At 33.5% G+C, this 15,433-nt stretch overlaps 1 protein-coding gene across 4 annotated transcripts in view; it reads right to left on the minus strand.

The window, feature by feature from the left end:
* CDK13 (cyclin dependent kinase 13) overlaps window positions 1-15,433 on the minus strand; it is a 111,409-nt gene that overhangs the window by 31,622 nt on the left and 64,354 nt on the right. For all 4 annotated transcript variants that reach the window (XM_076006289.1, XM_012752273.2, XM_076006290.1 and 1 more), the window contains 2 exons: window positions 7,788-7,977; window positions 6,690-6,746 (listed from right to left, as the gene is read on the minus strand). In XM_076006289.1, the coding sequence (XP_075862404.1) occupies window positions 6,690-6,746; window positions 7,788-7,977 (247 nt within the window). The remainder of the gene's footprint in view (window positions 1-6,689; window positions 6,747-7,787; window positions 7,978-15,433) is intronic.

The following is a 15,433-nucleotide window of genomic DNA, read 5'->3' on the forward strand; positions in this document are numbered from 1 at the left end:
GTAATCCTAGCACTCTGGGAAGCCAAGTGGGGAGGATCGTTTGAGCTCAGGAGTTCAAGACCAGCCTGAGCAAGAGCAAGACCCCGTCTCCACTCAAAATAAAACAGAGTAATTGGCCAACTAAAAATATACAGAAAAAATTAGCTAATATTTAGAATTTCAATTTCTACTAAATACTTTCATCTGTAAATCTCATTAACAGTTTCTGAAAGGAAGCAGACACTATTTCTTTGTCCACTAAGGAAGTAACACCTTATTAAAAAAAACAAAACAAAACAAAAAAAACACTTTTTTTAAACTTTCCACCTTAGTATGGTTAACAAAATATCAAAATGTAAACTCATTAGACTTATAAATAAAACTTACATGTGAAATCTCACATGACTTTAAATATTTGATGCTATCAAAATATTTTTCATTAACAGATTTCTCATTAGATATTTAAGGAGCTTTCAAGAAGCTTAAAATTCAATATGGCTAAGTGGAAATATCATTTACAAATGAAATATCACACAACTGGCTAACCTGCTGGAAGACAAAAACTATAGCATATCTCATTTGGCAAAAATGGAGGTAAGAAGGCATAGACAGTAAAACTCAGCAGACCCTTTCCTAAACAACAACTCTAAAACTTGTCATCAGCTTAACGGTACCACTAAAGCAGACTTGAGAGGCCCCTAGAGCTCCCCACCTAGAAAATACTTTTAGGTAATCAAGGTTGGATTCAGAGTCTCACCAGGGAAGCACTCCAACATAATAAAAATAAACAGTCTTTCTGTCAAAAGACCCTTAATTCTACCACTTACTGATTTGTATGATCTTGAGAATGCACTTAAATTTATTTTCTCAATGTTTCTTTACCTTTAAAATGTGCCTAAGAATAAAAAAACCCATATCACCCATCTCAGAAGACTTTCTTTTATAATAATTCTTTGAAAGGGAACTATAAATAATAAAAGTGCTACACACGAATGTTAATTAACTTTGTTCCTTCTTTTTCCTTTTTTTATGAACAAATATTTACTGAAACTCTTGAGTTAGGCACTATGCTAAGTAAGCACTAGCAGATGGTTGAACCAAACAAACAAAAAAACCACATTTGTGGCTGTTTAGAGCTTTAAAGTATGGTGGTAATACAGATATAAATTATAATAATACATTATAAGTACTACATAGAATAATGAATAATATTCTCTGAACACATAGAGGAAGATGCACTCAAGGATGCCTGAGGGATTCAGGGAAGACTGCAAAAGAGGTAATGCCTATACTGCACACTGAAGGAAAAAAAACAAATTTGTCAGACTAAGGTAATAGGAAGTGTAATTCCAAATAAAAGGAAACAGTTTATGTAGATTCAGAGAAGCATTCAAGAGTACGGCATGTTTAGGGAACTACAAATAGTTAACAATGCTATTATCTAAGAGGGCTGGGGATGGCAGTGGATAAGAATGGTGGGAGAGAAGAACATTAAGGAGAAAAACCAGAGGCAGGGAAACCAATAAAATTCTATTTGCACTGGTCTGAGACATAATCCATACGTTAGGCTTACTGTATACATTTGACTAAAATAGGAAATAAAGTTAAAGGAGCAGACCTTTTCCTAGAGAATGGCATAGGTAAGTTTTATAACAATGTTTAATTTAAGGTACCAGATCATCTAGGTGATATCCAGTAAACACACAGGTTTAGAGATTAGAAGAAAGATCAAGGCTTGAAATTTAGATTTGTGAGTGCTCAGCATTAAGGACATGGGTGAGATTCTCCTAACACAAGAAGGTGGCAACTCTTTTTGTTTTTTTTTGTTTTTTGGGGGGTTTTTTTGGAGACAGAGTCTCACTTTGTTGCTTGGACTAGAGTGCCATGGAGTCTGCCTAGCTCACAGCAACCTCAAACTCCTGGGCTCAAGCAATCCTTCTGCCTCAGCCTCCTGAGTAGCTGGGACTACAGGCATGCGCCACCAGGCCCGGCTAATTTTTTCTATATAGTTCAAGTTGGCCAATTAATTTCTATTTTTAGTAGAGATGGGGTCTCACTCTTGCTTAGGCTGGTCTCGAACTCCTGAGCTCAAACTATCCGGCCTCCTCGGCCTCCCAGAGTGCTAGGATTACAGGCGTGAGCCACCACGCCTGGCCAGCAACTCTTTACCCTAATAATTGCCTTTCCCATTATATATGCTAAAAAAAGTAGACTACTCTGTCAGAGCTGAAGGAAGTACAATATAATCTTGATCTTAGAGTTAAGTCAGTGATACGAGATTTCCATTCTTGAAACTTGTTTGGTCATGTTATTTCATATGTTATTAGTAATCTTTTTATTAGCACGGTTCCAGACTTGTCCAGGGCCTCCCAGAAGATCCTCTGTATTACCTGGAATCTCCAAAACTCCCTGCATTGATCTACATCAGGAGGGTCCTCCAGATTAGCAACACCTTCTTCCAGATTAGAATTAATCATGAATGCAGTCAACATTTTAGGTCATATAAAATTTTAAAAAGAATAAATTATGGCACCCATCTCTGAAATGACTATAATTCTAGATCTAGTAACAAGACAGGACACAGTAATGATAGCCCTAGTAATGCAAGCAATTTTAATGCTGAATAATTTTATCCAATCCTTAGGTAAGTAACAAGAGGTAATACCGTCTTCCTCTGCCATTAATATAGCTATAGCTTTGGGAATATTTAGTTTTGCTTTTAATGGCAATTTAATGAAAAGCCACTAGATGGCGATACTGCCTTCAAAAAGGTTTCTGTTTGGGGAGGGTGGTATTAGAGAACTAGTCTCCTTATATCTTCATATTTGGTTATAGTTGAAAAAACTATTTTATTTTGATCACAGTGATTTTTATAATGGTGATGATATGTTTTTGATATACTATAAATAAATATTTGGGAGATTTTAAATCCTTCATCTTAAAGTTAAGAATAATGAGCACTGAGAGATTGTGCCTTGCCCAAAATTTCACAAATGGTTAAATGGCAATGACAGATTAGAGCCAAAGTTTCCTGATTTAGCATTATGAGTTTAATGTTACCGTCACACAAAGAGAGAGAAAGACACTCCACCCTTTGGAAAAGCACTGGAAGAGTGACCTGGTAAAACAAAAATTCAGAAGAGGGAAATATTGTGGCTGGTAGTCTCAAAGAAGGTTGTACTCAAAATAGGTACTGAAAAATGAATGGGTAATGACGAAATGGGGTTTAAAAAAATAAGTTCCACAGTTCCCAGTGCAGAATGGGATGAAGTCTGCAGCTCCGTGAGCAGTGTATGAGTGTTCCTATTCGCATCCACGCCAACATTTATTGTTTTAGGACTTTTTGATAAAGACCATTCTCACTGGAGATAAGTGATATCTCGTTGTGGTTTTGATTTGTATTTCCCTGATGATCAGAGATGTTGAGTGTTTTTTCACATGTTTGTTGGCCATTAGTTTATCTTTTTTTGAAAAGTTTCTGTTCATGTCCTTTGCCCCCTTTTTGATAGGGTTGTTGGATTTTTTTCTTGCTGATTTTCCTTAGTTCTATATTGATTCCAGTTATCAGCCCTTTATTGGATATGTAGCATGCAAATATTTTCTCCCATTCTGTAGGCTGTCTGTTTGCTCTACTGATAGTTTCCTTGGCTGTTTAGAAGCTTTTTAATTTGATCAGGTCCCATTTATTTATTTCTGTTGTTGCTGTGATTGCCTTTGGAGTCTTCTTCATAAATTCTTTGCCTAGGCCAATGTCTATTAAGAGTTTTTCTAGAATTTCTAGAATTCTTACAGTTTCATGCCTTAAGTTTAATGCTCAAGGTAGATTGCTTTTAAAATCAGTATATTGTTAAGATTCACTGGGGAAAAAAATATTTTAAAGGTAGTCCATTATGTTAATATTAAGCCTAATTCTCCAATGGATTTTAAAGAAATTAGAATTACTTTAAAAAAAGGAGAGGTTTTACAGGAGTATATAAACCCCTTAAGGATATTTGCTTATCAAACAAAATGACACACCAAGTTTTTCTCTTATAAATTTAATTGAGCAGAAAAATTCAGTATACATTACCTGAGATACAAAGTTATAGGATTTAAGATTTCCTGCTTCTTGAAACGCAGTACTCCTGCATCAATCCAGCAGGGCAATGGGGACCATGGCCAAAGTGAATATGCCACACCCCTGGCACTCTACTGGAACCCAAAATTGCATTTTAAAATGAAAATCAATGGAAAATGGAGTTTGATACATAGAATTTGGCTTTAGTCAGTTTTTCTTGAACATATCTATTCCAAATATACACAAATATCTGTATAACTAAAATCTATTAGATGAAAATGATAATTAGCTGTTTTCCACCTCCTCCAAAACCTAACAAGAACATAAGGGAATTTATATTCAAGTATGATAGACACATACTTGTATATTAAGGATAATCTAAAGTGAAATCTCAATTAACCAGCTTAGCAGATAGAACCCTTAATTAATCAGAATTTCTCCCAAAGAAATAGCCCCAGAAATTTAGTCATTCAAAAAATATACTTCATCACCTTGGGCTATCTCAATGAAGAAAAAAAAATACTTCAAGTGAACTGTTGGATTAAATACACATTCAGATATCTCAATTTTTTTTTCAATTTCTACCAAGAAGCAGTATTGTATATGATGGAAAGAATGAAAAATTGGGAGATGAAAACCTTAAACCCTTAGCTCTGCCAACATTTTTTAACCTGTTTAAAGTCACTCAACCATTCACAATATCCAAGATATAGAATCAACAACAGATAAATGGATAAAGAAAATATGGCATATATGCACAATGGAATACTATCAACAAAGAAATCCTGCCATTTGTGACAACATGGATAAACCTGGAGGAATTAATGTTAAGTGAAATAAGCTAGATACAGAAAGACAAATACCATGAAATTTAACTTATATATGGAATCTAAAAAAGTTGAACTCATAGAAGTAGAGAGTAGAGTTGGTTACCAGAAGCTGGGGGGCTGGGGTTCAGGGCATGTTGGTCAAAGAATATAAAAGTTCAGTTAGACAGGAGGAATAAATTCAAGAGGTCTGCTGTACAGCATGGTGACTATAGTTACCAACAATGTACTGTATTCTTTAAAATTGCCGAGAGATTTTTAAGTGTTCTCACCACAAAAAATATATCAGGTAATGCATATATTAATCAGCTCAATTTAGCCATTCCATAATTACACATATTTCAAAGCAAGTTGTACATGATAAATATATACAATTTTGTCAATTAAAAAATAATAATAAATAAAATCGCTCAACCATTTCTGGGTCTCAGTTTTCTAAAATACAAAATGAGGGGTATAGCTTTTAAGCTCTAGAACAGTTTTAAACTTTAAAAAAAGCCAATTAACCCTTTCTTAAAATAAATATTAATTGTAAATGAAGTAGGTAAAACAAAAACACAGTGACTCTAGTCAAAGTAGGTACAGAGAACTGGAGCCCTGTTGATCACAACTCTATCCACAGTGTACTTTCTGAGAGGTTTCTACTGGATCCAAAATATACCACTTTAAAACTTCCACTCCAGAAAACACTAAACAATGAAAATAATTTTCATAATAATGTCAACAAGATTAAAAATAGACTTTTCACTCTGAAAAATTCAAGTAAGAGTTTTTGTCTATTTCTTCAACTAACCAGACTCTGGCAAAGATTCACTGAAAGGAAATATCTATTTCTAAGAATTCCAATCAACTATGTTTCACCATTAAATTATGGGGGGTAAGAAAACAAAAAAACCTCGGGTAATGGGTACACCAGAAACCCAGACTCCACCACTATACAATATATACATGTAATGGAATTCAGCTTATACCCCCTACACCTATAAAAATAACAATGATAAAACTATGGTGATACTAAAGAAATGACAGACTTATAGAATTCTAAAATTTAAAATATACACAAATAAATTTGAAAATAAAGACAGGAAAGAAAAATAGGCTAAAATCACTAGAGATTTCTTAAATCCAATTAATAATGGAATATTTTACATAAAATCCACTATAACAAAAATATTTTATTTTTTTAATTCTTTATTAGTTCTAATACAAGGCATATTTCACTATCAACAGGCACAAAGGGAGCCAAGTAGAATATATACCCACAACTTTAGCCAAAGAACTTTTCTACCTTTTCCTGTCTTATACACTGAACTGCTGCCTCACAATAGTTTGTTTAAATAAAAGGCTTTAGGGAGTTGAAAAAAGAACTGTAGATACAACTAAAAAAATCTTGTAGTTTAAAATAATAATTAAAACAAAGTTTATAAGTTTAAACAGGCAATTTACAAAGCTAAGGTTTTTCACTCACATAAAAATTTTCACTTTACTAAGGTTTTTCACTCATAAAAATTTAAAACATGTTACTGTTAGAAACCGCATTATAAAATTAAGCATGAATTTAAAAAATTCATGAGTTCATTTCAGTCATATTTAAAGCTGCATTTTTTTAAAAAAATCATGTTTACTTGTGTTTAAAAATCAATTATTTTTAAATTGAGATAAATACAAAAAATTTTGTAATTAAAATAGTCAACCCAACATATAAAAATTTCACTGTTTTCTATATTTAACCATGAAAAGTAAATTTCCCTTACACTATCAATAAGGTGTTCATAGTATAGCATCTACAGCTAGACTCTATAGTATTTACTTGAAAGTACTCTTACCTTTCTTCTGAGCTATACAATCGTGCAAGTCCAAAATCTGCAAGTTTTATCTGCCCTCTGGTGGAAATAAGACAAAATGAAAAAAGGGTATTAATCTACTGTGAATTCAAAATACACATTTACATTTTATCCCTAGTACTAATCAAAAATACATTTAAATAAATTTTAACTTTGCTCATACTGCAGTATCATCAAGGTCATAGAGAGAAAGGCAAGTAGTAGATAAATTCACAAGATGAGGTAAATAATTAGTACCTTGCTTTGGATAGTTTGTTACTAATTATTATTATAGTAGTATTATCATAAGTACTATTATTATTATAGTTATAGTAGAATAATATTTCAGTACTACTCAGTTCCTATTTAGAAAAGTATTCTTCACTGAAAATAAACAGAATGAGATAATTTCTATTACTTAGTAACAGGACAAATTACTTATTCAATTCAACACTGCTCAAGAACTTAGTAACATCACTTTAAATTTATGTTCAATTTTCTAGTTCTTAAAGGGGCTAAGCTCATAAACACTTTCTGTTAATTAATATCAGGATCACACACACGTCATTTAAACTAACAAATGGTAATAGTTGTTATAGAATTACCAGGGTTAAGGTTATGTTGTTACTGAAATATATAACATAAGCTTTAAACGTGTGTGTGTATACACAGTTCAAAGAAAGTTCACTTTACAGCTGTGAATTTTTTTTAAAAAAATTCTAAAATCTATTCTTAACCTAAAGCTGTAATCGTACTACTAAGCATTAGAAGATGCATTCATATTGTGAATTTTTAAAAAAAATTCTAAAATCTATTTTTAACCTAAAGCTGCAATTGTATTACTAAGTATTAGAAGATCCATTCACATCATTTGGAAGAATATCAAACAAAAAGTCAACAGGTATTATTTTATACACATTATAAATTATTATTGGAAGTTAATTATTTAACACAACTTTAGAGGTAGCCCAAACTATAATATTGTTGATTATGTTAAAATGGTTGCATGAAATGTAAACTGAATTTTAAATCCTTTTAACAAAATCAAGGTATACATTATAAATAATACTCATTTTATATATATCAAGTTCATATCCATACCTATTATTTAGAAGGATATTTGAACATTTAATATCCCTATGCAAAAAGTTCTTCTTATGGCAATAATCCAGTCCTTCCATGAGCTGTCTCATAAATGACTTTATGTGGTTTTCATTAAAATGAACCAAGCCTGATTCCAGCAGTCCCATCAGATCATGATCCATATATTCAAACACCAGATAAAATGCACCTAAGAATGAGAATTAATACATTAAAGACTTATTCCTACAACTATTCCATAAGTTCAAAATTTTTAAGAATAAAATGCTGGTGGGGAGGGAACATCCTTGGAAAGAAGTGCTACTCTATTACTTTAACATTCATCTTTCCCTGAATTTAATATCAATAAATATATCCCAATAAAAATTCTAACCCAGTTTTCCTCTCCTAAAGAAAACTACTAGGAATTTTTAAAAAGCAGCCCTATGATTTCCGGATTGCATAGTTTCTGGATATAATTAATGTTAAAATAAATTCTTAACTGTTTTAGATATCAAACAAATTGTCTCTTGGTAGAAGCTAAATGAAACCAGTATAGCACATCAAAAAAATTTTACCCAGATGAAATTTAGGTGACTTATCTTAAAACCTTCAATAAATTTAATTGTGTTTATACAGCTCCAGAGTATTTAGAAAAAAATACATAATTTGAAATTACAACTTTATGTTATACAGAGAAATATAAAATCAGATCAAGTTTTATTTAGCAATTTAAGAATGAAAAGCTAATGAAACTCATTACATCTATATGTGAAAAAGAAAAACTCTAACATCATGACAAAAAAGTATCTGAACATAGTTTACAATCAGTTCCTAATTTAAAACAGCAAAGAACTCTTAGCAGACTTGCAATAGGAGTCTTTCTTAAAGATTTATTATGGTACCTCTCTGAAACCAACAACCAATGCCTATTTAATAAGAAAATGCTCGGGTATAATATACAAGACAAAAACATTCATTATTACTAACTCTCTTCTGGAAGTTAGTAAGTAAAATTTAAACAAAGTATAAATACTGAAAGAGGCAAAAATAAAATTATTGGTAGATGAGATGACTATTTTTCTGGATAATCCAAAAGAATAAAGAGTAGTTGAGGTGTGGTGGTGTATTCCTGTAGTCCCAGCTACTCAGAAGGCTGAGACAGGAGATCCCCAGAGCCCAGGAGTTCAAGGTTGCAAGTAAACTAAGACTGTGCCACTGCTTTCTAGCCCCAGGCGACAAAGTGGATCCCATCTCAAAAAAAAGGGGAAGTAGTAGCTGAGTTAGAGAAAAATCAATACACAAAAAGCAAAAGACTTCATATATACAGCAACAATTCATTAGAAATAAAATTTATATGAGTCCACGATAAAAAAAAAGCTACAAATAACTAAGAATAAATTTTAAAAAACAATTATACAAGCTCATTATGAAACACAAAATCGTAAAATTCTGTATTTTAAAGCAATTTCAATAAAAGGACCAGTAGTTTGTTTATTTCTTTTACTGGCTGGAAGAGGTGACTTAACTTGACAAAATAGTTCTAAAATTTACCCTGAAGAAACTAACCAGACTACCAGCCAAAGCATTTCTGAAAATAAACACTTGTCCTATTAGATATTAACATGACCTGTCATAAACAGAACAGTGGAAAATAATATACACCTAAAAACAAATCTCAAATATATATCTAATAATTATAAAAGCAGTCACTTTATATGTCAGTGAAGAAAAAATACACAAAATGCTATTTATATAAATACATAACCCCATAGGGAAGCAAGCAGTTATAGCAAAGACAAAACTAATAAAAAGCAGACAGATTTCAATTATCTAAATAGAAGCACTGCATAAGAAAACAATATGAAATAGAGGTAACAGCAACAATTCATTAGAAATAAAATTTAAATTATTCCACAATTTAAAAAATGACAAAAAAATGACAAGCTTGGGAAATGTATTTGTAACATAAAATAGATTAATATCCATAATATTAAAAGATCTTACAAATCAACACAAAAAGACCAATTCTTCAACAGCAAATGAGAAATAAAATGAATTGTCAATATGCAAAAGAATGCCTATGTCCAAAAAACACAAGAAAAACATGTAGTCTCACTATTAATCAAAATATACAAATCAAAGCAAAATATACCACTTTTAACTAAGAGGAAATGATGTCGGAAGACAGTACACAGTATTAACAAAGGTGTGAGGTAAATAAATACTGTTATTTATAGTGCCAATAGTAAATTAGCATAAATATTCAGAAATTATAATTTTGCTATATGTATCAAACATTTAAAAATTACATACCCTTTTACATAGCAATTGCTTTAAGCATAAGAAAATAAAGATTGCAAAGATTCAGCTATATGCATGTTCACTAAAGCCATGTAACAATAAAACAAAAACATTAAGCCCCCCAAAAAGTTATTATGGTACATCTTATTCCATGCAACTTTGAAAAATATTGTAGAGGTACAATTATTAATGTGAAAATGTACTGATCACACTGAGTAAAAGTAGATTATCAAATACGTATTATCTCAATATCTCTTCTGTTATTTAACATTGTTTTGGTGGTATTATATAACACAAAAAGACAAGAGAAAGCATTTGTAATTGCACAGTCCAATACAGTTGCTACTAACAATGTGTGGCTAGTCCAAAACCGCTGTGAGCACAAAACACATTTGATCTTGAAGACTTAGTACAAAATAAAAGAATATAAAATATCTCATTAATTTGTTACAATTACATATTAAAATGATCTATTAGCTATATTAGGTTAAATAAAATATGTAATTACTGAAATTAATTTCAGCTGTTTCTTTTTTAAATGAGGTCATCAGATTTTTTTTTTCTTTTTTTGAGACAAGAGTCTCTTTCTGTTGCTCAGGCCAGCATGCAGTGGTGTCATCATACTTCACTGCAACCTCAAACTCCTGGATTCAAGAAATCCTGGCTCAGCCTCCAGAGTAGCTAGGATTACAGGTACACACCACCATGCTCAGCTAATTTTTAAATTGTTTTTTGGAAAGACGAAATCTTGCTATGTTGCCCAGGCTGGCCTCAAACTCCTGGCCTCAAGTGATGCTCCCACCTCAGCCTCCCAAAATGCTGGGATTACAAGCATGAGCCACAGCGCCCAGCACATTATTTTAAATTAAAACATAATGGCTCACATTCTATTTCTATTAAACAGCACTGGATCAGAGGTATGAAAATTGAAATAAGACAGCTATAACTATCTCTACATGTAGATGATTATTTTTTATTCTCTGAAAAGTGAAAAACATTCAACAAAAAATTATTACAAGCAGTAACAATTTAGAAAAGTAACAGAACAGAGTCATTAACTACCAGTTAAAAGACAAAATGTAAGACCCGCATTACAGTAATAGTTAATTAAATTTTAAAAGCACATAAGAAATGTATAAAATCCTTCAGAGATAAACTATAAAACATTCTTACAAGACAAAAAGTACACATGAACAAATGGAAAGGAGGGCTTAACATGATAAAGATGTCAAATTTCCCTAAGTTAATTTATAAACATTGCCTAATTTTTCAAAATACTAGTTTTTTTCTATAACATAAATCCCACATAGGAAAATAACTAAGAAAGAATAGCAAGGTAAATACCTGCAAGAGAAAAGGGGTATAGGCACTAGCTGTACCAGATATTAAACCAGTATAAATTCCTATAATTAAAAAGTGTGGGGCTCAGTGCAGTGGCTCATGCCTGTAATCCTAATGCTTTGGGGAAGCCAACGCAGGAGGATACTTTAAAGGCAAGAGTTCAAGGCCAGCCTGAGTTAAGAGCAAGATCCCTACCTCTACAAAAAATAGAAAAATTAGCTGGGTGTGGTGGCATATGTGGTGGCAAATAGAAAAAGTAGCTGGGACTACAGGGGAGGATGAGGTAAGAGGATCCCTTGAGCCCAGGAGTTTGAGGCTGCAGTGAGCTGTGGTGACACCACTGCACTCTAGTGGGAGTGAAAGAGCAAGACCCTGTCCCACCTCCCCCCTCAAAAAAAAAGTATGCCACTGGTAAATAAACATGAAATAAAACAAAATCCAGAAATATGCCTAAATACATAGAGAACTTCACAATAAAAATGGCATATCAATTCAGTGGGGAAAAGATGGACTTTTTAATTAGTGGCACTGGGATAGCCAGACAGGAAAAGATAAAACTGATCTGTCCCCTCCCAACATATACCAGCATAAAAAGTAAATGAATCAATTATCTAAATATAAAAAATAAAATCCTAAAAGTTTTTTTTAAAAAAATCACACAATTCCTTAATAAACTGTTAGTAGAAAAAAATTACTAGCTAGGAATCACTATCAAGAAGTAATAAAAGGGGGAAAGACTTATAAATGTGACTATGTTAAAATGAAAATCTTTTATATGGCCAAAAATACAAGCAAAGTTAAAAGAATTTAACAAACTAGAATAAAAATTATTTGCAACTTATATTGCAGAGTAATGATCAATATCCATTATAAAAACTAAGTTAAAAAAAAAATCAACAGCCTCACAGAAAAGTGAGCACACACACACAAAAATTAGCTCACCACACAAAAAAAGGACAAATAGTCTGAAATGAATGCAAAGTTGCTTAACCCTGTTCATAATAAAAATTTATTTTTCAAACTAAAACTTCACCAGGATACAAACAAAAATCCTAAGATAGGACTTCAGAGCTTTTTGTCAAAGCTGTAAAGAACACTCTCATACACTGCTAGTAGGAATATACAAGTACAATCCCTGTGGAGGAGAATTTGGCAGTATCTAGTTAAATCAGATTCAGCATTTTCCTTTAACTTAATAATCCCAATTCCAGGAACCTATACCAAAGATTCACTGGCAATAACACAAAATGATGTATCCATAGGGCTACTGAGCGCAGCATTATTGAAACAATGCAAATATCCATCAATGAGAAATTAGCTGAATAAACTATAATACAAAGAGCAATATGCAACCATAAAAAGGGATGAGAACAATCTCTGTATACTGCTATGGAGTAAACTTCAGGATCTATGGTTAAATGAAAAGAACAAGGCACAGTAGAGCACTTACAACATACTACCTTTTATATAAAAAAGAGAAGGTGAATATGTAGAAAAGAAAAAGTGGAGGATGAAACAAACACTTAAAATAGTCATGGGTAAGAGAGAACAAGAAGAGGAATGGAATAAAGACTATTTTGAATGTACCTGCTATATAGTTTTGAATTTGAAGCTATATGAATGTTTTACATGATTAATTAAAATACATCAGTAAACCAAAAATGACAAAAAATCAATCCCCCCCCAAAAAAATGGGAAACAAATGAACCTACCTGTATATCAAAGTTGGTTGTATAAACTGTCTACAGTATAATATTCTGACTATATATCCCTAGTGGGGCTTATTCTAAGGACAAAAATAATCACTAAGAAATCTTAGACTGGATTCGCTAGTCTTGTTAGTAATTAATATTAGTATTGTTATTTTGAAATCATTACGTGTATATTATAGGACAAACTATGCTAATATTTTAGGAACCAAGATTTTTAGTTCAAAAGAAAGACAAGTGTCTGGGACTGAGAGCTCATGCATGTAATCCTAGCACTCTGGGAGGCCAAGGCAGGAGGATTGCTTGAGTTCAGGAGTTCGAGACCAGCCTGAGCAACAGTGAGACCCCATCTCTACTAAAAATAGAAAGAAATTAGCCAAACAACTAAAAATAGAAAAAATTAGCCAGGCATGGTGCTGTGTGTCTGTAGTCCCAGCTACCGGAGAAGCTGAGGCAGGAGGATTGCTTGAGCCCAGAAGTTTGAGGTGGCTGATGCCATAGCACTCTAGCCCAGGCAACAGAGTGAGACTCTGTCTCACAAAAAAGAAGAAGAAGAAGAAGAAAAAGAGGAAGAAAGTATAAGAGCAAAGTAGTATAAATCCTGTACTTTTAAATTTAAATTGAAATCATCTGCAGTAGCCAGCTTTCAACATGGTTCCCAATGATCCACAGTGACTAAAGTATGGACTGCGTGACCAAGAGAATACTGTAGAGTGATAATGTGACTTCCAAGACTAGGTTGTAAAGACAATGTAGCTTCCTTCCGCGCTATTGTTTTTGATCATTTGCCCCTGAGAGAAGCCAGCCACCAAGCTCATCAGAATATTTAAGCAACCTTGTACAAAGGCCCAGGTAAAGAAGAACTGAAACCTCCCACAAAGAGAAGAACCACAACTGGCCAGTCATATGAGGGAGCCACTTTGGAAGCAGATTCTCCAACTCTAGTCAAGACTTCTAGTGACTACAAACACAGTCAACATGTTAGTGCAATTTTATGAGATCCCAAAACCAAACTGCTAAACTAAGGTACTCCCAAATTCCTACCCACAGAAACTGTAAGATATTAATAGCTTTTACCATCACCTTTGAAGTAAATGTAAATAAGCTTCTAGATCTAGTTACCATTTATAGGAAATAATGAGGAATAGATCTAATCAATACCAAAAGAGAACACTTGCTCAAATTCAAAATGCAGTCTATTCCTCAATAAATGAATGAAATTTTAGAAAGAAAAGCTGCCATAGGCCGAGTGCAGTGGCTCACGCCTGTAATCCTAGCACTCTGGGAGGCGGAGACAGGTGGATTGCTCAAGGTCAGGGGTTCGAAACCAGCCCAAGCAAGAGCAAGACACTGTCTCTACTATAAATAGAAAAAAATTAATTGGCCAACTTATATAGAAAAAATTAGCCAGGCATGGTCGCACATGCCTCTAGTCCCAGCTACTCAGGAGGCTGAGGCAGCAGGATTGCTTGAGCCCAGGAGTTTGAGGTTGCTGTGAGCTAGGCTGATGCCAGGGCACTCACTCTAGCCTGGGCAACAAAGCGAACCTCTGTCTAAAAAAGGAAAGAAAAAGGAAAAGGAGAAAGGAAAAGGAGAGAGGAGAGAGGAGAGAGGAGGGAGAGGAGGGAGAGGAGGGAGAGGAGAGAGAGGAGGGAGAGGGGAAGGGAAAGGAAAGGAAAGGGAAAGGGAAAGGGAAAGGGAAAGGGAAAAGGAAAAGGAAAAGGAAAGGAAAGGAAAGGAAAAGGAAAAGGGAAAGGGAAAGGAAAAGGAAAAGGAAAAGGAAAAGGAAAGGAAAGGAAAGGAAAGGAAAGGAAAGGAAAGGAAAAAGGAGAGGGAGAGGAGGAGGGGGAGGGGGAGGGGAGGGGAAGGGAGAGGGAGAGGGAGAGGGAGAGGGAGAGGGAGAGGGAGAGGGAGAGGGAGAGGGAGAGGGAGAGGGAGAGGGAGAGGGAGAGGGAGAGGGAGAGGGAGAGGGAGAGGGAGAGGGAGAGGGAGAGGGAGAGGGAAAGAAAAGAAAAGAAAAGAAAAGAAAAGAAAAGAAAAGAAAAGAAAAGAAAAGAAAAGAAAAGAAAAGAAAAGAAAAGAAAAGAAAAGAAAAGAAAAGAAAAGAAAAGAAAAGAAAAGAAAAGAGCAAAGCAAAGCAAAGCAAAGCAAAGCAAAGCAAAGCAAAGCAAAGCAAAGCAAGAGACAGACATTAATTAACCATGAACAATATACAGGTCTTCTTTGCATCCAGATTCAAATAAAGGAGCTATATAAAAAAGATTTTTGAGACAACTGGGTAAATGCGAATGTGGACCGTTTCTTTTTTAACAT

This window comes from Microcebus murinus, chromosome 9 (genome assembly GCF_040939455.1).
Source record: "Microcebus murinus isolate Inina chromosome 9, M.murinus_Inina_mat1.0, whole genome shotgun sequence".
NCBI lineage: Eukaryota > Metazoa > Chordata > Mammalia > Primates > Cheirogaleidae > Microcebus > Microcebus murinus.